Genomic DNA, 13795 nt, shown 5'->3' with positions numbered 1-13795 from the left:
TAGGTAATATACTGTATACAATTATAGATTCATAAGAAAGAGAGAGAAAGAAAGAGACTGTGGGGAGAAGTTGAACACATATCTCATAGCTACCCTTGGACACCTCAGATATTTAGGCAGGGTGTAGATACAAAGGGGGAGATTTATCAAACTGGTGTAAAGTGAAACTGGCTCAGTTGCCCCTAGAAACCAATCAGATTCCACCTTTAATTTTTCAAACAGTCTTTGAGGAGTGAAAGGTGGAATCTGATTGGTTGCTAGGGGCAACTGAGCCAGTTTCACTTTACACCATGTTTGATAAATCTCCCCTAAAGTGCCTACCCCAGCAATACCCTGCACCCCACAGTAGGCAGCACTAAATTGAGTAAGCATCTTTTTTTTTTTTGGGGGGGGGGGGGGGGGGGGGTCACTGGGAGTTGTAATGTATACCTTTATCAGGAAAGAAAACCCAGGACTAGAGCTGCCTTCTGGCACCCCAATATTCAACCTTATTCTCAGAAGGGTGACCCCATGCCTCAGCTATAAATGTTTATTTCTCCAATGTTGCAGAATAGTTGCCTAATTGAAATAAAGACTGTTTGCGTCTAAGGCCTAGTTTGCATATATCCGGCGATCTGGTGGCGTTTCCCTCCGATGCAGGAGAGAAGCAACGGAGGGAAACACATCTCTGAACAGATCCCATTGTTTTTAATAGGCCGCGTCATCAGCAGCTCAGCCGCGATTGGCTGAGCATAGTTATGCTCAGCCAATCACGGCTGAGCATCGGATGACGCTGCAGAGGGCGGCCGGCATTCGGGACAGTTGGAGCTGTTCGCCGTCTGTCCGAAGAAGACGTCACTGAATGAAGATCGGAGACGAGTCGGCACGTGACAGGTGAGTATAGCGCACCACACTTCCATGTACACGGGTGGTGGTGGTGGGACACGGGGAAGGGGGCCATTCACAGACATAACATACATTACAAAGTTGTATAACTTTGTAATGTGTGTTATTCTGTGAATAATTCTTTACCGCCACACTACCCCTTTAAGGAACATATATTTGTTAACAATGGTTAGAATTTTTTACAAGCCATCACATAATATAAAAGTTATACATGTTACATATCGTTGTAATCGTAACGGCTTGAGGAAAATATATAACAAGTCAGTTTTACCCCAGGACAAACGGCGTAAAAACAAGAACCCTCCAAATAAAAAAAATGCATTTTTTTTTTCAATTTCACCACACATTTAATTTTTTCCTGCTTTTGCAGTGTCCTTTATGAACAAATTCAGCCTGTCATTGCAAAGTACAATTAGTGGCGCAAAAAATAAGGGCTCATGTGGGTTTCTAGGTGAAAAATGCAAGTGCCATGGCCTTTTAAGCACAAGGAGGAAAAAACGAAAACGCAAAAATTGAAATTGGCTCGGTCCTCTAATCTAAAGGTTAACCCTTGTGACCCTGGCTGAGCAACAGAGTGCCTCCTTGCAGGGGGGCAGCCCCCTAGCTCCTCTGTACAGCTGCAGCACTATAGGACAGGGCTAGGGAACCTTGGCTCTACACCTGCTGCAAAACTACAACTCCCATCATGTCTGGGATATCCAGGCATGATGGGAGTTGTAGTTTTGCAGCAGCTGGAGAGCCAAGGTTCCCTAGCCCTGCTCTAGGAGATGCTGCCCAAGGTATAGGGCTCCTGAGTGCTGCTGCCCCCTATATACAGTATATTCCCCCCTGTAATGCTGTAGAGGAAAAAACTGATGACAACTGATGAAATAAACGTATTGAAACTGATATTAACTGATAGTTGTTTTTTTCTGAAAAACGGATGGAAAACCTGATGACAACTGATGCCTTTTTGGCACCAGTTGTGGTTAATATCTTACAAAAGACGGAAACAGATAGAACTTACATATGTAAACTAGGCCTTACTGGAAAACTGCAACCACAATGTCATGGGCACCCCATATACCAGCCTGCCCATCATCTCAGAGGGTGCAGTCTAAGAAGCTGAGCTCGGGTTGCTACGGGCAACAACAAAACCATTCTTTTCTTTCAACAGTTTTGATATTTCTCTTTACGGCGCAGAACAACTGGGCCTGTCACGTGGTTTCCCTGATCCTGTCGAGGAGCCCCGCCCACTTAGTCACCTGACAGGGAAGTGGTTCTATATTGACGTCACGGCGGAAGGTCAGGGGAAGCTTCGGAGAGGAAGTGAGAGTGCGAGGCCTCGTCCGCCATTGTGGAGAAGAGAGAGAGAGAGAGCGCCCCGTCCTGTGCGAGAGTCAGAGCCCGGGGGGCGAGGAGCGCCAGAGAGAGGAGGCCGCCGCGGTCCCCACCGCTCCCCCGCACACAGACACGGCGCCGCCCCAGTGACTGCTCCGGTGCTGGGATAGGCGGCGGCTACGGATGTCTTTGTAGCCGTGTGTCGTGGGCGCTGCCGATGTGTACACGTCCGTGTGTGTCTGTGCTGAGCGCCGTCCCCGCAGGCCCCGTGTAGCCGCCCCGGCACAGAGCAGGAGATCACACAGGATCACAGCTCCCGCCCCACAGGAGAATGTCTGCGACCAGCGTGGATCAGGTAACCGGAGGCGCCCGGGATCTGCCCCTCATTGTCTTCTCATGCACACTGTGCGGCTGGCCATGGCTGTACCGCTGCTTCCTGCACACTACTACCCCCATCATCCGTGCTGTCTCTTATACATGTCACCCCTATGGTGTGCCCCCTGTACAGCACCCTATATAGGGGGCAACTGACCCTACAACCCTCAACCATTGTAGAACTACAACTCCCAGCATGCCCATGTGTCTCTCCAGCTATTCCTGTCCCAGCCATGTGGCTTTCTAGCGGTTTCCCAGCATGCCTGACGGGCTGTCCAGGAATGCTGGGAGTTGTAGTTTCCCAATAGCTGGAGAGTCACAGATGGTGTCATCACTGTATGACTGGGATTTATAGTGCAATGAAATAGCTCCGTATCCTGTAGCAGCCGCATGTTGTATAATAAGAACTGCGACATGTGAACACGGTCCAGGAAGATGGAAGCCTTAATCGCTTTGTCACCACCACTGTATACCAGTATTCTCCATCCTGTGGAACTACAACTCCCAGCATGCCCAGGGAGCCGCCTGCTGTTACTTGACACTGAACCATTTAATTAGATCATACATGTTTGTTGTAGACTAGCGATCGCCAGTCTGTGGCTCTCTATCTCTTGCTGAACTGCAACTCCCAGCATGCCCACACAGCCAAAGCCTGCCCGAGTGTGCCATATGACGCAGATGTTCTAATCTGATGGAGAGTTTTAGCGTCGTGTAACAGCCAAAGACTAACTGTGCATGCTGGGAGTTGTAGTCCTGCTACAGGTTGGGTGATCGCTGCTCTTGAGCTAGAATGTATAACCTGATAACCACTAAGACGCCTACAAATGAATCTCAATAAAAGAAATAGCTGAGTGACTTCTGATACATTTTGCTTATCCTATAAGCGTCCAGCATACAAACCTTATACAACCTGATAAAAGTAATTCAGATGTATCCACAAGTATGAGCCACCCTAAGGGCTGGACGGAAACACATCAAGTAACCAATACACCTGATCAATAACTCTCTATGGAAGCCCTTGCAGTGTCTGGTCTATATTAGTATGAGCTGTTATGGGACAACCATGCGGGTGCCTCATCAGGATCACTATAACAGCTGACATGGTGGTGAGCGGGTATCCTCAGTGGGAAGGTGCCCAGACTTTATACATAAATTATTTAGCCATAATATATGGATGGGATTGGATGTTTTTTCCCTTCTCACAAAGAAAAAAAAACAAAACTCTTCCATCACTTTAAGGAGGGGGGGGGGGGGGGGGGGCAGTAAAAATAATACTGACCTACCCAGGTCCTCCGCAGCTTCTCTGTGAGTGCCTTCCAGTCACCCACTGCTTGTTGGCAGATGCTGCCATCTCAGCAGCATCTGTCCAATTAGCCAATCAGTGACTGAGGCGGGATGCTAGTACAGCACTGTGATTGGCTGAGCTGGCAGGACATTCAGAAGTAGTGACTAGTGGGCCACCAGAAGGCAGTAGAACGGGAGCTATGGAGGGCCTGGCTATGTCAGTATCATGAGTTCTATTTTACCACACCCCCTCAGTTAAATATAGTGGCGTTAGACATTTCTTGGCAACTTCAACCCTTTATTGTGGAGAAATCTTTGGCTTGGAAAACGGCTATGAAATTCTTTTGGAACTACTTTTTAAGGGCTTGTTCACACTACGGAATCAGCATCAAAATTCTGTGCAGGAATCCCCCCTCCGCTCGGACTTTGTGCCGAATCCTACCTTCTATTAGTTTGAATGGGAAGGCTTGTGCGCATCTGCACGCCTCCGTTCAAAGAATTGACAAGTCAATTCTTGAGTGGAGAGGCACGGAGAGCGGAGGTACGTGAGCCCTCCCATTCAAACAGATAAAAGGCAGGATTTAAGGCAGAGTCAGAGCGGGGGGGTTTCTGCACAGAATTTCGGCGCCTATTCCGTAGTGTGAACAGGCCTTTAAACAGAGGTAGTTCCAATAGAATTTCATAGCCCTACTCCAAGCCAACAATTTCTCCACAGTAAAAGGTTAAAGTCGCCAAGAAATTCTGCACAGAACTTTGGCGGTGAATGGGCCCAAATACTTGCTCTCCTAGGGGAGCCACCAGTGCTAAGGGTTCAGTTAGTGGTCATTCAGAGTGTATCATTTGGTCCTATAGACTTATTATAAGGTCTCATTGATTGTGGTGTATGAAAAATCCTTACAGCTATGGCCAGCTTCACCCTTTTTCTAGATGTTACTTAAAGTGACTGTACCACCAGACCCAGACTAAAGCACTGGAGGCGGGCCGACCCACCCTTAGTGGGAAGAAACTCCAGCCCCTCAATGACGTGACTCCATTAGAATCAATGGAACCCTATGATAGAGGGGTGGGGGTTTCCTCTGCCTTCCTCTGGTACAGTCACTTTAATGTTTTGGAAAGGGGATTTTTACAAATATACTTATTATTGGCTTTTTAAAGTTTTACTGTTCTAAAAGTTTTGACATTTCATGCAGACGTGTCAGAAGTGTTGGTCAGTATGGGTCTCGGTGCTGAGACCCCCACTGTTCTCTAGATATAGCCCTGACTTGGTGCTTATTTTGTCTCATTTGCAGGAGATGGGCTCCATAGACTTGATATTTGAGCTTTAAACCCGTCTCCTGTAGTGAGTCAGAATAGGAGCCAAACCGGGAATGAGCACACTGCTTGCATCTCCTATATCGGCTATATTTGTCGGACTTATAACTGAGACCTCGAATGATCAAAACCATTGACGTGTCTGCATGTCTAGATGACAATAATTCTTTAAACTTAGAGGACAGCATACTCACCTGCACCTATCCCCCACAGCTGCTGTTCTGATTGCTTCTGGTCCTATCTGCTGTCCACTTTTTCCTGTATCATCCCTTCAGGAGATACCCTCTTGGCCAGTCATTGTCCACATTGCAGACTGGCATCTCCTGCAGGGGCGACACTTCAGGGGAAGCAGCAGGGACCTGAAAGCCATCTAGTTGGCAGCTGTGGGAGATGAAAACAGGTGAGTATGCTTCTTTATGTGTAAAGCACCACTATGACGTTTCTGTCTCTGAAATACCGGCTCATACATGTAGGGGAATGGTTTGAAGCTGTTTGTTTTGTTACTCTGCATCAGTGTTTCCCAGCTCATGACTGTCTCCAGCTGTTACAACACTGTGGGCATGATGGGAGATGTAGTCATGCAACAGCTGGGGAGCCTCAGGATGGGGGGACACTGCTTTTACAGAGTTGTAAAATGCAGTTAATGTTAGGAATGAGTTCATAAAAGCAGTGAGGAGTCTTTAACAGCTTGTTGTTTTCATAGAAACCATGCCTATAAGCCTTAAGGTCCTATTACACGAAACAATTATTGGCCGTACTTCCGGACAAAAATTGCTTGGTGTAATAGCTCATGTTGAAAGGCAACAATCAGCCAACATGCACAATGACGGCTGATCGTAGTCTTTCAGCATGTTCTAAAATCATGATAGCGACAGTCTGCTGCCCGTCACTCTGTGTAATAGGGCCCTCACTGCCTCCACAATATTGGACCATCTAATAGGGCCCTTATGCTACTCATTGCTAGAGCAGCAGTCTAAGGGCCTCTTCACATGATGCAGCCAAAACAAAGACTGGCATTTCTTTACAGTGTAAAAAAAACACTTATTGTGGCATATGTGATGGCATAGACACCTCACTGTTCCCTTTTTTCCCCTTTAAATTCTTCCTGTAAAAGTTTATGAAGGAGTCTCTGGGAGTTGTCTTAACTACCCATAAAGTCTGCTATGTATTGTCCACCCACATTCTAGAAAAGCTTTAGGATGTCGCCACTCCTGGGAAGTCTGTCTTAAAGAGGATGTACGTTTTTCGGACCGAGGCCCGGTTCCCGTACACGGCGCCGTTCTATGCACCGGAACCGGCCGGTGCTCAAGCACTGGAGGCCGGCCGGGCTGCCCCCAGTGGGAGGGAATTCCCTCCCCTGTATGACGCGGTTCCATTCATTCTAACGGAGCCACGTCATACAGGGGATGGAATTATTAAATGACAGCGCCAAAATAACCTCTAATATGTGTAAACAAATTGATAACTGGGTATGGCCATTCTTTTGTCTGGAGGTGTGTCCTTACATAGTGTAATACTATTGGTACTGATCGGACTATGTCAATGAAGGGACATGCTCCTTAGGCTGGGTTCACACTGCGTTTTTTTGCAATCCCACTCTGGCTCCACTCTGATAATAGAAGTTACAGCAGGTCACTTTTAAGGCTCTGGTAACAATTGATTTCATCTTCACCTCCTTTCTTTGCCCTTGACAGGCAGAATAATAGGCTAATGTGCTATTCTGTCAGGTATAAGAAACAGAAACCTGACATATTGCATTTTAAGTCAAAAGGATCCATTAGGCTCTTACAAAACAAATCCATCCTGCATTCTATAAACAGACATAGGGACGTGAATTGTTGCTGTATTTTATGCATTGGGCTCTAGCTAAGGCCCCATGTTATTAGGTATTGTAATGGTTTCTACATTTTCTAGTCTCATGTTAACTGTACAGCGTTCTCTTTCCTGTTTCAAACTTATTTAGAGAATACTGTGTGTAGGCGTTTACGGTTCTGACTTCTAAAGAATTTTCTGTGTATTTAATTCCAGTGACCTTTTTCTTTCTTTTTCCACGTTGTTGCAGAGACCTAAAGGACAGGGAAATAAAGGTAAGGGTTTTTTATTTTATTCTCAAAATATCTTTGTGCTTACAATGTATCACTTTCTTTGATTATAAGCTTGCGTGTTACATTACTTATAAGAATTCTTTTTTTTAATTAAGAGGACTTGTAATTATCGCTGACATGTTTTATCCCTCTTAGAAATGTATGAATAAATTGTCAAATGGGTGTTACCAATTAGGATGTGTCTTTACACTGTCTGAGACTATCCAATCACAGTTGACAGTGTCAGATTGTGTAGGGACACCCAGCTGGTTTAGTCCTACATCTTTAAAGGGGAACTCCACATAGGGAAAATTATTTTTTAATAAAAATAATATAGATGTCTCTATATAATGTATTACCATATCTGTGCGGTTCTGCCACACTGGTTGTTTTATTGACATCCAGGAAGTGAAGAGAAATGGCCTCTGTGCCAATCCACATTGTCTCCTGCTTCCACTGCTCTCCCCCCCTCAGGAGACAAATCTTCCATGCCTCTGTCTCACATTGTGTGTGTTTGCTGAGCACAGGCTGATGATGCAGACAGGGGGCAGGGTGGGATTTCACAGGAGGTTTGGCTGGATCTTGTCTCCCCCCCTCCCCCTGAGTGATTCACCATCTTTTACCAGCCCCTCTAGCTTACACCTGAGCAGGCAAGGAATGATAGAAACAGCTTCTGCAACTTCACTGATTGTGCAAAACTCTGCAGTGAAATTAGGGCTGTGTTCGCACATGTTGGAGTTGCATTGCAGTTCTGCAGCGTATTTACAAAAATGATGCAGTAACACAATTACATGATGCTAAATGGCAGAGAGGATCAGAGCCGGCACTGCCAGCCCCACCAGCACAAAATACAAGGCATAAAAAGTATATCCCATGTAAGATATTCGATAAAGTCCTTATTGTGGGGCCAAACTTTAAAGATTCTTGATCATATTACGTGCGTAGAGATGAGAAGAATAAAAAAAAAATCTAAAAGTTCTTTATTCCAATGTCAGGGTTACAGGTAGAAAATACAACATGCCGTGTTGGTGTGACCACAATGAAATGATAAAGTACTGCAATTAAGTAACATAATGAAACTGCAATGTGTGAACACAGCCTAGATGTTCTGCAACAGCTTTGGGCAGGGAATGGGCAGGGTGGGGGACTGAGATGAACAGCTGAGGAAAAGCATTGCACTCTGGAACCTGTAGTACTGAGCAACTGCTCAACCAGGGAGTACAGCCACATAATACAGAACAAAGACCCCAAAACAAATAGATTTTTGGATGTTTCAAAACTGGGTTAGGCAGGTAAGCAATGCTATATGCTTCTGCAGCAGGTTTATTTATTTACTTTTTGCCTCTACCTGGAGTTCCCCTTTAATACAAATAAGGCTATGTCACACGTGGCAGTTTTTGAGATAAACTAAGTGGGCTATGAAGAAATGAGAAATACCAAGGAAGAGCTTATGCGTTCTATGAGGAACACAGGCAGAAATTCCAAGCGGAATCCCTCCTGTCTCAATGTTATGTATAAAATGTCTCCGTTCAAAGAATTGACATGTCAATTGTTTGAGTGGAGGCACCCTATACAGAACATTCAGTGAGGCAGGTAGGATTCCAAGTGGAGTCCAGGGGGGGGAGTTCCGCCCAGAATTTTCGCCTTTTTTCCTCAGTGTAAATGTACCCTTTGTCTCAAATTTGCAGTAGCATTAAAAAAAATAATAATAATAATAAAGATTAAACCAGAATCAGAATTGTGACCAAAGCCCTGGCATGTATATTGTATGGTGGAGCTGAGGATCATTATTAGGCAAAATATTTGTTCAACCTTTGCGGCTGAATGATTGCTTGTTGATCCCTGGCACTTTTACAAGGCCTGATTATTAGCTGAATGAGTGTTCCTAGGAATACTTGATAGAGATTAAAGGCCTTTTAAAATCCCCCAAAAACATTTTGATTTTGAATCAGAAGAGTAAGACCTTACTCCCACGTTCTGTGCACAGTGCGTATATAAGAACGCTGTGCACTGGAACAGATTATCAGAACTCCCGGCCTCTTGTTTCCTTATGATGCAAGGCATTCCTGAAACAGTTTCAATCTTCGCTGTACTGACCGAGCCGTGTGGCTGTGCTCGGAACGCGGGATAAGTGCTTAAATGTGCCCATTTATTATCCTTTTGCCTTTTTGTTACCTTTACTTGTGACAAGAGCAAATTAGGAGAACAGTTTCTTCTTTTTTTTGTAATTGCTGATACGTTGGCCACACACAAACGGGAAGCTAATGGAATGAAACAATTCTCAGTCATTGGAAAATAAAGCTTTGATACACCATGGGGGAGATTTATCAAATATGGCGTAAAGTAGAACTGGCTCAGTTGCCCCTAGCAACCAATCAGATTCCACCTTTAATTCCTCACAGATTCTTTGGAAAATGAAAGGTTGAATCTGATTGGTTGCTAGGGGCAAATAAGATAATTCTGCTTTAGACCATGTTCGTTAAATCTCCCCCCTTGTTGTCAGTGATCCTTATGGTGTGTTTACATTGACAGATTATTGAAGCCAAAGCCAGGAATGGATTTGAAAAGAGTAGAAATCTCAGTCTTTCCTTTATGAGCTGCTCTTTTTCTAGTCTGTTCCTGGCTTTGGCTTCAATAATATGTCAGGTAAATCTGTCTGTGTAAACACACCTTTAGCATTATAGTTTGCATTCAGAGTGTGAACAACCAAGTCTTCGTTGCAACATTTGCAGTCACCGCATGCAGTAGAAATCACACACCCATGCGGTTACTAATAGCCACGATAGTATAGGCAACCTCGCACCGCTATTGGTGAATAAATGGGGATGTGGTTTTTGACTGCATCCATTCCTGTGTGTAGCAATGTGGTCTATCCTGGCATAGTCCTGCACACACCTGAATGTGCTGCGGAGTATCAGGTGTATCTTTACATTGTGTGAGCAGCTATTATTTCCGGATGCTGTTCACTAAACAACGTCCAGAAATAATAGCCAGGTGCATTATTTTAACGTCCGTTCTAAAGAACAGGTGTTAACATAACGCTGTGTGGACACAGCAGGACGGCATTGCATTGACTTCAATGCAATGTCGCCCCTGCAGTAAAGAACAGACGCTGATTCCATTGCAATCAGCGTCCATTCTTTAAAGAAGAAGTCCGGTGAAAATTTTTATTATATTGTATTGCCCCCAACAGTTATACAAATAATCAATATACACTTATTATGGGAAATGCTTATAAAGTGCTTTTTCCCCTGCACTTACTACTGCATCAAGGCTTCACTTCCTGGATAAAATGGTGATGTAACGACCCGACTCCCAGAGCTGTGCGGGCTGTGGCTCCTGGAGAGGATGATGGCAGGGGGATGCTCAGTGTCCCTCCAGTGCCCTGTGTCCCTCAGTGTCCCCCTGCCATCATCCTCTCCAGCAGCCACAGCCAGCACAGCTCTGGGAGTCAGGGCGTGACATCACCATGTTATCCAGGAAGTGACATCACCATGTTATCCAGGAAGTGACATCACCATGTTATCCAGGGAGTGAAGCCTTGATGCAGTAGTAAGTGCAGGAAAAAAGCACTATAAGCATTTCCTGTAATAAGTGTATATTGGGGATTTGTATAACTTTTGTGGGGGAAATACAATACTTTAATACACATTTTCGCCGGACTTCTCCTTTAATGAAAAATTATGTTGTGTGAGCTTAGCCATAAAGTACCTTTGGGTGAACATCTGCATAACAGAACGGTATGCAGACATTGCATACTGACACCAGATCCATTGGTTTTAGTAGTGATATGATCAGGTGTGGGTATGTTGTGGTTCTTCTGGTTTGCTGTTGTATTGAGGGATGTAGGCTACTATATGCAGACTTCCTGCTCCACCTGGCAAGACCCAATTTTCAGTCGTTATTTGTATTGGACAGTAGTGTTACACAGTAGCAAGGAAGTTGCCAGGTGAGTAACTCCCAGTTTGGGCTCTCCAGTATTACTGTTGGGTGTTTTTTCTTTTTAATGGTTTGCAGCGAGGACGCTTTTGTTTTCTCCATTTCTTGTCGATTCATTTTCTGGAATGGTAAATGGTATTTACAGAAGGTTCAGTCTGAGTCAAAGAAATATATAGGCGGTGTAGGTCAATATGAAATGAGTATAAGGTAGGCCCGAATGACTAAATATGTTACAGACACAGAGATTAAAGCATTTCAGCATAGTCCCCTGGTAAAACCAGTTTGCTTCTATTCCACAATACAAGTGACTTCCAGCTGGAACCAGAAAGGCCAAGGAGTTTAATAGTTTTCAGTGTATTTCACTGGTTTTATAACATGATGGAAAGGATACATGGGTAACTTGTCTGTTTGATTCCAAAATTGGGGTTCTTATCACAAAATTTGGGCTTATTTTGCTGGATTTTGGGACAGGTGTTGTGCTTTTGCCATACATAAGCAGGGCTGTGGAGTCAGAGTCTGAAGTAGTTTTGGCTGGAATTGGAGTCGAAAAAAATGTACCAACTCCGACTCCACCTTTAAAAAAAATCTTAGAAAAATTTAAAATTGAGTTTTGATATAAATATTATAGGTTTTGCTCATCAATATATATTATGAGTAACTAAGGGTGGTCGGGGAAAAGTTGCCGGTCACTATTTGGCAGTTTGTTTCTGAGGTGGAAAATTCCATTGTTTTGGGGGGGATCTGTGCTGTTCTCTCCCTGGATGCTGGATGACTGTATATGAGCAGCAGTGTAATATGGAGATATCCTGTGTAATATAGGGGGAGGAGGAGAAGACATAAGTCGTGTAGCAGTAACCTTTGTCCTCAATGTGGTGTTTTTCTTCAGTGTTCTATTGCTAGAGGTGTATGTATGCTATGGCTGCAACAGGCTGTGTATGTATGCTATGGCTGCAGCTGTGTGTGTGTATGCTATGGCTGCAGCTGTGTGTGTGTATGCTATGGCTGCAGCTGTGTGTGTATGCTATGGCTGCAGCTGTGTGTGTGTGAATGCTATGGCTGCAGCTGTGTGTGTGTGTGTATGCTCTGGCTGCAGCTGGCTGTGTGTGTATGCTCTGGCTGCAGCTGGCTATGTGTGTATGCTATGGCTGCAGCTGGCTATGTGTGTATGCTATGGCTGCAGCTGGCTATGTGTGTATGCTATGGCTGCAGCTGGCTATGTGTGTATGCTATGGCTGCAGCTGGCTATGTGTGTATGCTATGGCTGAAGCAGGCTGTGTGTGTATGCTATGGCGGCAGCTGGCTATGTATGTATGCTATGGCTGAAGCAGGCTGTGTGTGTATGCTATGGCGGCAGCTGGCTATGTATGTATGCTATGGCTGAAGCAGGCTGTGTGTGCATGCTATGGCTGCAGCTGGCTATGTATGTATGCTATGGCTGCAGCTGGCTATGTGTGTATGCTATGGCTGCAGCTGGCTGTGTGTGTGTGTGTGTGTATGCTATGGCTGCAGCTGGCTATGTGTGTATGCTATGACTTAAGCAGGTTGTGTATGTACTATGGTTGCAGCTGGCTGTGTGTGTATGCTATGGCTGCAGCAGGCTGTGTGTGTATGCTATGGCTGCAGCTGTGTGTGTGTGTGTATGCTATGGCTGCAGCTGGCTATGTGTGTATGCTATGGCTGTGTGTGTGTGTGTGTATGCTATGGCTGAAGCAGGTTCTGTATGTACTATGGCTGCAGCTGTGTGTGTGTGTGTGTATGCTATGGCTGCAGCTGGCTATGTGTCTATGCTATGGCTGCAGCAGGCTGTGTGTGTGTATGCTATGGCTGCAGCTGTGTGTGTGTGTGTGTGTGTGTGTATGCTATGGCTGCAGCTGTGTGTGTGTGTGTGTGTATGCTATGGCTGTAGCTGGCTATGTGTGTATGCTATGGCTGCAGCTGGCTGTGTGTGTATGCTATGGCTGCAGCTGGCTGTGTGTGTATGCTATGGCTGCAGCTGGCTGTGTGTGTATGCTATGGCTGCAGCTGGCTGTGTGTGTATGCTATGGCTGCAGCTGGCTGTGTGTGTATGCTATGGCTGCAGCTGGCTGTGTGTGTATGCTATGGCTGCAGCTGGCTGTGTGTATGCTATGGCTGCAGCAGGCTGTGTGTGTATGCTATGGCTGCAGCTGGCTGTGTGTGTGTGTATGCTATGGCTGCAGCTGTGTGTGTGTGTATGCTATGGCTGCAGCTGTGTGTGTGTGTGTGTATGCTATGGCTGCAGCTGTGTGTGTGTATGCTATGGCTGCACCTGTGTGTGTATGCATGCTATGGCTGTGTGTGTGTATGCTATGGCTGCAGCTGTGTGTGTATGTTTGTGTGTGTATGCTATGGCTGCAGCTGTGTGTGTATGCTATGGCTGCAGCTGGCTGTGTGTGTATGCTATGGCTGCAGCTGTGTGTGTGTGTATGCTATGGCTGCAGCTGGCTGTGTGTGTATGCTATGGCTGTAGCTGGCTATGTGTGTATGCTATGGCTGCAGCTGGCTGTGTGTGTATGCTATGGCTGCAGCTGGCTATGTGTGTATGCTATGGCTGCAGCTGGCTGTGTGTGTATGCTATG

General features: G+C 45.4%; 1 protein-coding gene across 3 annotated transcripts in view; it reads left to right on the top strand.

Annotated features, from left to right (window-relative positions):
* Positions 1-2127: 2127 nt before the first annotated feature.
* The window catches only part of YTHDF3 (YTH N6-methyladenosine RNA binding protein F3), a 32339-nt gene continuing 20671 nt past the window's right edge, over positions 2128-13795 (top strand). For 2 of the 3 annotated variants that reach the window (XR_011361648.1, XM_069957537.1), the window contains exons 1-2: positions 2128-2560; positions 7238-7262. Coding sequence is in view for 1 of the 3 variants with exons in the window: in XM_069957537.1 (XP_069813638.1) it covers positions 2537-2560; positions 7238-7262 (49 nt within the window). In the remaining 2 variants the exon portion in view is untranslated. Of the gene's footprint in view, positions 2561-7203; positions 7263-13795 lie in introns of all 3 variants that reach the window. The other variant, XM_069957538.1, reaches the window with a different exon arrangement.

The sequence above is a fragment of the Dendropsophus ebraccatus genome, chromosome 2 (genome assembly GCF_027789765.1).
Source record: "Dendropsophus ebraccatus isolate aDenEbr1 chromosome 2, aDenEbr1.pat, whole genome shotgun sequence".
Lineage (NCBI taxonomy): Eukaryota > Metazoa > Chordata > Amphibia > Anura > Hylidae > Dendropsophus > Dendropsophus ebraccatus.
Note: the sequence above shows the minus strand (reverse complement) of the source record. Positions and strands in the feature narration are given on the sequence as shown.